This window comes from Kryptolebias marmoratus, linkage group LG4, assembly GCF_001649575.2.
Source record: "Kryptolebias marmoratus isolate JLee-2015 linkage group LG4, ASM164957v2, whole genome shotgun sequence".
Lineage (NCBI taxonomy): Eukaryota > Metazoa > Chordata > Actinopteri > Cyprinodontiformes > Rivulidae > Kryptolebias > Kryptolebias marmoratus.
The window spans coordinates 26,701,596-26,712,728 of NC_051433.1; the positions used below are offsets into that span (position 1 = coordinate 26,701,596).

Genomic DNA, 11,133 nt, shown 5'->3' on the forward strand with positions numbered 1-11,133 from the left:
TAGGTGAGGGTATGTGAGGGCCTGGCACGGCATGGTTCCATATGCAATTTCAGCAGGCTGAACAAACAGCAAATCTTGACCATCCTCCCCGGTCACAGCAGGCTGGGTGATGTTATCTTGATATGGAGGGTTGCTCTCCCCCTCCTGACCAGATAGGGCCTGAGTTTCCTCACTGTGAGGTCTCACTGGGTCAGGTTTGTGACTCGTCTCGTTTCCACCATTTTCACCTTTCACAACAGACACAAAGAAAATTAAAATGTTAAACTTTTAAAAAAAAATAAATTAAGGTTTTATAAGTCCTGGAATTATTAAGGTTTCAACCTAAGTTTTAACCAGAGCTCAGTTGAGCTCCAGTGAACTCGTCTGTGGTTTTAGTGAGGGAGTGTTTCACTCACAACATTTCCAGTGTCTCCACTTTCAAGGCCAAGGAGGATTTCCTTTAGTTCACTTGAGAAACAATGTTTTTGTTGTTGTTCGGAGAGTAAAACTTCCAAACATGATAGATGTGCTCCGATATAGCTTGAAAGAATAGAACAAGCACAGATGGATGAGTGACTCATGTTTCACTTAAGGGAAATTCTGCTTTTTCAGTTGCAGAAGTGGGATGTTTCCTCAGTCACATCAAAATGTCTGTCATGATATATCCAAGTTTGTTGATTGACCCGAGATCCGACTTTGTAACTTTTCATGGAGTATGACAACAGCTTTGAGTTGCATGAATAGGAAATGAGCAGAAAATCTAACAAAACAGTGCAAAATGGCTTGGCATGGAACGTAATGTAGACGGTGGTCCTGAGTGTTTGCGCCCTGGGACCCCTGAGGGTCTTAGTCCTGCCTTGGAAAAACCTGCTCAGATAGAAATAGTTGCATCAACCTACAGTTCAGAAAGTCACATATTATAAATAAACACAACAATCTGCCTGTAATCCCAAAGACCTTTACTAAACATGATATTTCACCTGTTAAATAACATATTTTTGAGTTTCATATATTTGAACAACTGAATGAAGAGTCCCTGGGAGGAAACATAGGTTGCTTTATTTATTATTACTATTTTTTTTACTTTCCTAGGGATAAGAATGAGACACATCTCTAAAAGATGTCTGCAACCTCAGAAGTGACCACCAGAGGAAGCTGTAATCCAGGAGTGACAAATAATTCCTTTGTAGATGAAAAACACATTTCCTCTAACATGCTGCCTGAAACTCTAGTTCTGGAGCCTACAAGTGAAGCGTGAATGCTTCAAAAAAAAAATTAATGTCTTAATTAGACATCAAAGACAGCATTATTAATTTTTGCTATATTTCATTTAATGTTCTCGGTGTTCATTGCAGGACTGTGGGTGGGCTCTTTTAGCGTCTCACATCATTATCCCAACCCTCAGAAAACCACTCAGTGGGAACCCAGTTAGGCGTATAGCACATTAAAATAAAGGTAGAGAAACCCAGATGGGTCTCAATGTGGCAACATTGGCAAACAGTTGACTTGTCTGGTTGAGCTAATTTTCCTCCTGCAGATTAAAGTTACCACCAGTCAGTCATCTTCCTTCCTGCTATCAGGTTCATCAACATGTACACAGGCTCAAAGTTTTACATTTGTAAATTTTATAAGAACGTCCACAGTTGTTATGCTCTGATCTTTTTTGGACGTAGAAGCCAATCATAGATGGCAGTGTTTGTGTCAGCATACAACAGCTAAATGTTGTAGCCTGCATCTCTGACGCTAATGAGGCTCTCTGGAACGTTGACTAAAACCAACATTTAGTTGTTTTTTATTTAAACTAATACCAGGAACGGACTGTTTCAGCTGGTTTTTGTAGTTAAAAGTTTTCAGCTGAATGGGCTGGCTACTTGTGTGAACTCAGTTATTTTATAGAAATGACTGTTTTAGATGTTTTACAGTTTTCAGTGTTTTATTGTTTTAGACATTTTACTTATTTAGATGTTTTACTATTTAGACATTTGATAGTTTGTTTTTTTTACTGTTAAAAATATTTTAGATGTTTTACTGTGGCACTAATAGTTTGTTAGCCCATTCCTTACTTTTAAAAGTAACTTTTTTATGCACAACATATTCATTCTCCAAATCAACCAGAAATTTTATATTTTTCAACATATTTGAGCCAAATTGGTTCAAATGTAGAAAAAAGATTTTTGGACATTTATTGGAGATTAAGGATTTTAAGAAATCAAACCAGTTTTGTAGTTGTTATAATAATATGAAAGGTAAAACTAAAAGCTTGCCTTGAACATAAAGCTTGTACCTCAGATTAAGTGAATAAAAGTTATGGTCTTGTATTTGATCACAAGTCATCACAATTTTTGTTTACTCATTCAAGACACCGAATTACAGTTTAGTGCTCTGTTTATTTATAAGTAAATTACTTATTTTAATTTTTTTTCAATATGTGAAAAGACTCAAAGATTTCCACCTAATCCTAAACAAAAAAGACTTCCTTTTGCAAAACCTTATAGTTTATATATATATAAACTATTTCTTTGGAAACATTGTGTAGATTTTTTTTGCTTGAAACAAATCTTTTAAGAAAGAGTAAAAAAGGGGGGTTCTTTCAAACATAACTAGACTAGTTTTTCTACTTTTGTAACTTTAATCTTTATCACAGGATTTACACTTTTCCAACATTATTGTCTTCGTTCTTGTCATGATGTTTAATAAAATAAAAGATAATCAAAAACAAAGGCTGACTGGCAGCAAGAAGGAAACTAAATACAAAACAAACTAAATACAAAAACTGAACGGACAAGGGCAGGAGATGAGCACACCCAGACATCAGGTAAAATAGACAAACAAACCGGCGAGTAAGTGGAGGAGATGACCAGTTTAAAGACAGAGGGCAATTTGGTGAAATGGGCACAGGTGAGTGATAACGAGGAGCAGGTGGAGATGGGTGCAGCAGGAAAACAAGTGACTGACTGAGGAGAGGTTAATAATGACAGGAAGCAAAGACACAACAAGAACTGAACTAAGAACAGACTAACAAAGATGACTGAATAAAACAAACAAACTCAAACTGAAACATGACGACAAATAAAAGCAATAAACTGAATACAAAAACACAGAAAACCCAAATCCTGATAGTTCTCCTTTTGTAATAATGAATTTTATTCAGCATTCTTTATTCTGCTTGATGTGTAAGTTAGACTTAAATATAAAAAGTGCAAATTTCAGAAAGTTTAGGGGATGCCTAATCAATTAGTATAATCTTTAGGGAAAAAGGTCATATTAAAAATGAAAGGTCTTGTATTCTTTGAAGGAATGTATATCTCCTACCATCTTTCATGCCGGATTTTTTTTACTATCTTATGATGAAAAATGACAGAGTTGCAGTCATTTTGGTCAAATATTAAAAAGAACATTATGCATAATGTCATGTAATATTGTGAACGTTTAGACTCAGAGTAACTGTTGTGAATGACTCTCAGCTACCACCACAGCAATTTTTTTTGCTAAATGTCTGCTGTAGCCATATTGTTATATCCAATTTGGTGTTTTCTAAGGTCAGATAGCTGAGATGACCATCTTAGATTTTGTTGACTGTAAAAGTTATTGAGTGGTTTATGCAAATCTAGTGGCTATTTCCTGAAAGATTCATTGGAACCTGTCATGCGGTTCATGAGATATTTTGCTAACACACAGAGTTGACTCCAAACACGTAAAGGTTCATTTTTAAACAAAAGTCTTAAGCCATCTTATAGCACTCAGAATATGTGTTGGATACCACTCTCAGCTACTACCACACCAGAGGTTAGGTCCAACACCTGTAGAATCAACTGAGTTGTAGTCATTTTGTGATTTTTAAGATCAGTTGGCTGTGGCAGCCATCTTGAATCGAACTGACTCCAAATAAATATGTAGATGTAGATCCAATGATTACATTCTGCAAGTTTCATTAAAATTTGCCCTGTGGTTTATGAAACATTATGCCAACAAACACAAACAGACGAAAACATGATCAACCCGCCTTCGGTGGGCGACAGTGACAGAATGCTAATACATCAAAAAGATGTCCAACTTTAAAACATCCCATAATAGAGGTCTCAGCTAAATGATTGATGTGGGAGACACACTTTAATGAATTCATCTAAAAACCAAGAGCACTCCTGGATCTTTCTGCTCTTCCTGTTAATCCCCCCAACATGAAACCCCTTAGTGCGTTTATTAGGAAAGCAGTAACCCGTGCATTCATCACTCCAAAGCCTTTCTTAGTCACCTTTGCAGCACGCGCTCACCTCCCTCACCCCAATGCTCTGGAGATGTGCAGGTCACGTTCACGCCGTTTAAAGTGCCGCTGCTTGCAGGAGTCCCTGCAGGGGGAGTCCAGCTCCTCTTGGTCCTTCAGGCAGAGAGGAGCCGGGGTGGAGTCAGAACCAGCCTCCACACTCATAAAACCTAAAGCCTACTTCCTGAGCCCACTGCCGAACTGCCGAGCTCCGATCAGCACAGCGAGGGGGGAGGGGGCACAACATCTGCAACAGCAGCTGCGCATGACCCCCATCACAGGACTCCACAGACCCGAGTCCGATCCTGAGGAGACCTTCAAGCCGCAGAATCCATGTTGGGACTGAAGCACTGCTGCAGAGGGAGGAGGACCTTAGACCGGACCTTCTGAAGGCCCCCACACAGGGCCCCCACACCGGGCCTCCACACCGGGACCCACACCGGGCCCTCTGAAGGATTCCTGCCTGCTCGGCCACACGATGCAGCATCCTTTGGACATGGGGGCTCAGTATTACCCTCCGGACCTCCAGCCGGACCACAGGACCCACCGGTACCGGAGCTTCATGATAGAGGAGATCCTGACAGACCACCCGGAACACAAGGCATCCGCGCCAGCAGGAGAACTGCTCAAGTTCGGTGTTCAGGCTCTTCTGTCGGCCCGGCCTTTCCACAACCAGCTGGGTAAGATGGTGAACATGTTTATTATTATTATTATTATTATTATTATTATTATTATTATTATTATTATTATTATTATTATTATAGTACTAAACGGTATTAGTTTTTAGATTAAATATCAAATTAACCACACACAATTTAAAAGGATTTGAGATTTAACAATAAATTCTTGTCTCAGAAAGTAATTTAATCTTTTTTTTTCAACATCTTCTTCCATCCATTTTCTTTAGGCGCCTATCCGCGCAGGTCGGTCCAACTGTGAGAGGACTGTTCAAATCTGTCTGTGCTGCGAAAGATTATATAATAATAATAATAATAATAATAATAATAATAATAATTATTATTATTATTATTATTATTATTATTATTATTATTATTATTATTATAAGGAAGGCCAAAAAGACTGATTTATTTGTCAGTTTTGTGTTACCTGCCCTCTTTAAGGCTGACTGGAACATGTTTATTCTGATGCAAATTTTCACCTCACATGTTAGTCCGGGTGGGAGAAGGTCATTTGAGCTCAGTCATTTAGCATTTCTGACCTAATTTAAAGAACTAAAACAGCTGAAGTTTTCCCGCATGTCAGATCCGGGCCTCTGTCAGGAGGCTGAAGCTCACCTGCTCGTGTTCACCCTCCTCTGCAACACAATTGTTTTATTATTGATTATTATCTAGCATTAAAATCCACTCAGGGGTAGACTACATGGTGCAGGTCCAGCTGAGAGACTTTCTGCTTTTTCCATGACCCCCCACCCCCCTCACTCACACACACACACATGCACTCACACATACATATTAAGGAAATGGTTTTATATGGTATTTCCTGTGCTCATACCCAACTATAATTAATCATTAATATCCATTAGTAGTTAATATTATCTATTATCCACATTTAGCTCATACATTTAGAGTACAGCTGAGACACTCCATGATGCTGTAAAGCTGCTAAAATAATTGGACACAGTATTTTATTTGAAATTCATTTTCTTTAATTTAATCCTTTATCTGACAGACAAATAAATTAGCTTTTCTGTAAATCAACACATTTTCTTTAAATATAGCATATTGTGTCCTTCATGTTTGAACATGTCATTGATAGAAATTTTAAATCTAAATTAATCTCTTTATTTATTTTTTGTCCTTCTGCCTGCTGTTTGTTGCTTTGTGCCAGGGTGTGATGAGTGCAGCCTCTGACTTCCTGCACATTCCTCAAAGAAAAAAAAAAGGTTTAAAAAACAAAAACAGCTGGACTTCTGTCCTGTAGCTGAAGATGTTCTGTGGCTCCAGCTACAGAATAGAAGTCCAGTTGTTTTTTTATTTTTAACCTTTTTGGGTTGTACAGTGTCCTGGATGACTGAGGGTCTACACCAGCGTGCTCCACATTCCTCGAAATGTGAAAATGACCCCAGTCTCATCCAGCCTACCAGCTTTTAGCTTTACCATAACCTAAGTTCCCTTTAACAGGCCCAGGAGGGAAAGAAGCTCTGCCTTGTGAACAAATTAAACTCAGCATCAAAACTTTAGCTGATATTGCGCGTGAGCCAGAGTTCCCACAGAGGAAGAGGACTTTAGTCCTCAAATACTCAGCCAGAAGTAGAGCTGCATAAACAAGCTGGTCTCCTTTCCTCTGCCAGCTCGGAAATATTATTGTTGTTAAAGATAACCTTTTAATGAGCAGAATTATGGGTCTCCAGCAAACAGCAGCCGGTGAGGGATATTTCTGTCCCTAAATGTTCCCCTCATATGTCTGCAGTCGTGAAAGCGGAGCAGACGGGCCTGCTGAAGTTCCCCCTGCCCCCCCTGTCTTGCCCGCTGGCCTCCCCGCTCCTGTCCGCCGCGCCGGGGCTGCAGGTCGGGCCCGCGGGCCGCCACCTGCCGCTCGAGCTGCAGCTGCGCGGGAAGCTGGAGGCCGGACCGGACGGAGGCGGCCGGACGAAGAAGGGCCGCCGGAGCCGGACCGTGTTTACGGAGCTGCAGCTCATGGGCCTGGAGAAGCGCTTCGAGAAGCAGAAGTACCTGTCCACACCCGACAGGTGGGTCCGGAACCCCAAAGGAGGAGGAAAGGAAGGCTTTTTATTTTATTTCATCGTGTTCAGCCATTTAAAACCGTTTCAAATATACCGACTCTATCTGATTCGATGGGTGATGTAGGACGGATGTTCGGGCCACTCAGAAGATAATAATTAAGGAGGAAGGTTTTTTTTTTCTGTTTGTTATTTAATATTAACGTTTATTAACGTTTAGTTAAGTCAAGTTAGACAGAAAACTATAAATTTTACTGGCAGAAAAAATTGTGAAAATAATTAAAAACTAAAACAACTTTCAAGTGTTAAACTATAAAAGTGAACCCCTGGGCATCAGACTGATTAAAATCAGTTCTGTGAGTATTAGACACACCTCGGACAGCTTCAACTAAAATACACCGTGTTATCATGGGGTTTAACCGTGAGATAAAATAATAATAATAATAATAATAATAATAATAATAATAATAATAATAATAATAATAATAATAATAAGAAGAAGAAGAAGAAGAAGAAGAAGAAACACAACAAACCCAGTCGGTTTGAGGAGCGCAGCAGGGTTTACCTCAGCTGCTTTAAGTTTCATAGATGACGGGTTTTTTTCTAACATTTCCCCTTGTTTCTGTTTATAAATTTGACACTTTAATTTACAGTTCATCTAAAAATTTAGATTTTTTTTTTAGTTGTCCTCACACTGTTGCAGTGATGACAGATAAACTCGTGAAATCACTAAACTTGGCTGAATTATTGATTATTAAGCTCTCAGAAGAACTCTGGTTCTCTGTTGATGTTAGAACAATATTCCCTGACATGTAGTTTCATGTAGATAGTGCTGTGCGCTTTCTTTTCTTTCTGATTTTTTTTTCAAACAAACATTGTCGAAATGCTGACACAAACCTGATGGATAGAAAAAAAAATTACAAAACTTTCCCTTTCGGGCCATATTTAGTTCAAGTTTAGCCCTGTTCAGTCTAAAAATGCTCCCATGGGGTCTTCAACACTTGCTTTTATACGTAATTATAAAAGCTTTATAAAATAATATTTCCAACGTCTTATGAACTGGCGTTACTCTTAATTAGTGTGATATCTCTTAAAGTTTTTACTCCAATCTGGCTGATTTGTAATCAGAGAAATTTGCAGCACATTAACCCTTAAAAGCTTTAGCTTTCTTTTCCATCTGAGCTGGACTGAAGGAACTCAAAGCTGAGGAGGAGGGTGTAGTATGCAGCCTTTATTTGGAATAATTAATTTTGAGTTTATAACTAAGAAAGTACAATTAGAATCTATTAACACTAAAATAAAATTTTAGAAAACATTGGAGCAGCCGCTTCACTCGCTCCACCAAGCAGTCACCAAGCTGAAACCCATTTGGAGTCATGAGATTTGTTTTTGAACCAGCCTGTTTTTGCTCTCTTCCAGAATCGACCTGGCTGAGTCTTTGGGCCTCAGTCAGCTGCAGGTGAAAACCTGGTACCAGAACAGAAGGATGAAATGGAAGAAAATTGTAAGTTGTTGGGTTTTTCTCGTAACAAAACCAGAATGAGACGAGAAGAAATGGTTCTAGCCTGAATTAGTATCTAACTCAGGAGTTTGCAACCTGCAGCTCTTTGACAGAAAATAACATGAAAATGAATATTTATACTTAGAATCAGGAAGAGCTAATTTTGACAGTTTTCTTCTCCAGAATGAGAATAAAATTTGTGCAACAGAATGAAAGAAGAATTTATTAAATGCTTACAGATTTTATTAAATGTGTCCTATAATGTCAAAAATAAGGAGGACAGCACTCCTCAAATAAAGAATTAAATAATGCTCTACTGGTTTTAGGTTTGGAATTAGCGAAGATTATAATTTTACCAAACAGTTAAACCTTCATAATCTAAAGAACTATTTCTGCTGTTTTTTTCTTAAAATTAAATGTGTCCAGAACCACAAAACATTTTAAAGATTGAAATAATAGATAAATAAAGGTTAGAATAATTTAACTCATTATGAAGTTCTACTAAAATACTACAAATAAAAAAACTAGTTTGTTCCATTCTGAAATTAAGGAAATAAAATAAGTTGTGGACATTTATCAGTATTTTTACATTTTAGCTGAAAGAGAAAGACCAATTTCTTTAGAAGAGGAAAAACACATTTTGTGTCTTTGATAAAATGTAACCACTGAATTATGGAGGCTGATGGGAGTCTTTACTATATTTGGAGAAAACTACCCAACTTTGAAATAATAAAGCATATTTTTACATCTCAGCAAATTATTTAAGTGAACATAAAGAAGAAAAAATAATAATTAGTAGTCTGTTATTCTGTTTATCACTTCATTTAAAATTTAATAAAAGTTTAAATTAATGAAGGTCTCAGTTGGTATTAAAGAAAATTCAGTGTGTCAATAAATATCCAACAAACTGTCCTAATATTAATTTACCAAGATTTAAATATAAGCTTTATTATTTCAAAGCTGAGTACTTTTCAACTCCTTTTTACAAAAATATTTAAGACTCTCATCAATCTTTTTCATTTCAAAATGTAACAAACTAGATTTGTATTTGTAGTATTTATATAAGTTCCAGTTTTAAAAAAAATATCTTTTTTTGAATCTTGAAGTAGATCATGCGGCTATACACAGATTTAATTTAGTGGGTAAAGGAGCAGAAATGGGTCTTTAGTTCAGGAAGGTTGCTTACCTCTGCTCTAAACAAACGGCTCAGAGAAAACTAGCTGGAGGTATAATTATCATTTACTTGTTGCATTGAAAGAACCTGGAAATGACAGAGAACTGAACTACTGAAAAATACATTTGTTCTTAAAATAGCAGCATTAAATTAGCTGTTAGGGAGTACTGAATTCTCATTAGAGTGTCATATAGAGCGATCCCTGGGAACATTTCAAACTAACGCAGAGCTTCCTCCTGTAGGTACTTCAGGGAGGGGGCCTGGAGTCCCCCACCAAACCCAAAGGCCGTCCAAAGAAGAACTCCATCCCCAGCAGCGAGCAGCTGTCAGAGCCAGACAGACCTGCTGCAGAGGCAGACCGCGGCTCTGAAGGATCTGGCTCTCACTGTGACAACACCCAGGAGGACTGAACCAGGCCACGTTAAATGCAACTGGACTGTCAGAACCTCTAGGATGCTCGGAGGAGGCTTACAGGGACCTGAACTGCTCTGGGAATTGTCCTCCAGCAGCTCCGTGTTTTTATTGCTGCTGAGGAGGGAACAAACTTTTGCAGTAGGTTGATTTTTATATTTTTAAAGGATACACTCTCACTTATGTTTTGCATTCCTTTTGTGTAACTATGCTATGTTTAATTATTAAATATATTTTCACTAACGCTCTGCTTTGTTTATTGTAACCGACACATGTGTCTCCCTAACAAATATGAGCATGAGGATGTTTCCCTCTGCTTACAGATTTTATTAAATGTGTCCCATGTCAAAAATAAGGAGGACAGCACTCCTCAAATAAAGAATTAAATAATGCTCTACTGGTTTTAGGTTTGGAATTAGCGAAGATTATAATTTTACCAAACAGCTAAACCATCATAATCTAAAGAACTATTTCTGCTGTTTTTTTCTTAAAATTAAATGTGTCCAGAACCACAAAACATTTTAAAGATTGAAATAATAGATAAATAAAGGTTAGAATAATTTAACTCATTATGAAGTTCTACTAAAATACTACAAATAAAAAAACTAGTTTGTTCCATTCTGAAATTAAGGAAATAAAATAAGCTGTGGACATTTATCAGTATTTTTTACATTTTAGCTGAAAGAGAAAGACCAATTTCTTTAGAAGAGGAAAAACACATTTTGTGTCTTTGATAAAATGTAACCACTGAATTATGGAGGCTGATGGGAGTCTTTACTATATTTGGAGAAAACTAATAAGTACCCAACTTTAAAATAATAAAGCAAATTTTTACAACTCAGCAAATTATTTAAGTGAACATAAAAATTAGGATAGTTTGTTTGATTTTTAATTGTGACTCTAATAACTAATAATTTTATTTATCTAAACTTGTATTAAGTTTTTATGAAAACAAGCCTTTCCTTCTGATTGTCCTTGTTCTCAGAATGATTTGTCATGTTTTTGCAGAACTCCTGATTCCAACAACTCGTAACATAACATGTTTGTAAAACTGCCCTTCAGATGTCAGAGAAATTCAATTTCAATTTCAGCCACACAGTGGACCC

General features: G+C 37.3%; 1 protein-coding gene across 1 annotated transcript; it reads left to right on the forward strand.

Annotated features, from left to right (window-relative positions):
* Nucleotides 1-4,439: 4,439 nt before the first annotated feature.
* barx1 (BARX homeobox 1) lies at nucleotides 4,440-10,271 on the forward strand. Its single transcript, XM_017439288.3, has 4 exons — nucleotides 4,440-4,920; nucleotides 6,671-6,950; nucleotides 8,361-8,445; nucleotides 9,859-10,271. Exons 1-4 carry the CDS (start codon nucleotides 4,719-4,721, stop codon nucleotides 10,024-10,026), a joined length of 735 nt encoding a protein of 244 aa, XP_017294777.1. The 5' UTR covers nucleotides 4,440-4,718; the 3' UTR covers nucleotides 10,027-10,271.
* The last annotated feature ends 862 nt before the right edge of the window (nucleotides 10,272-11,133 follow it).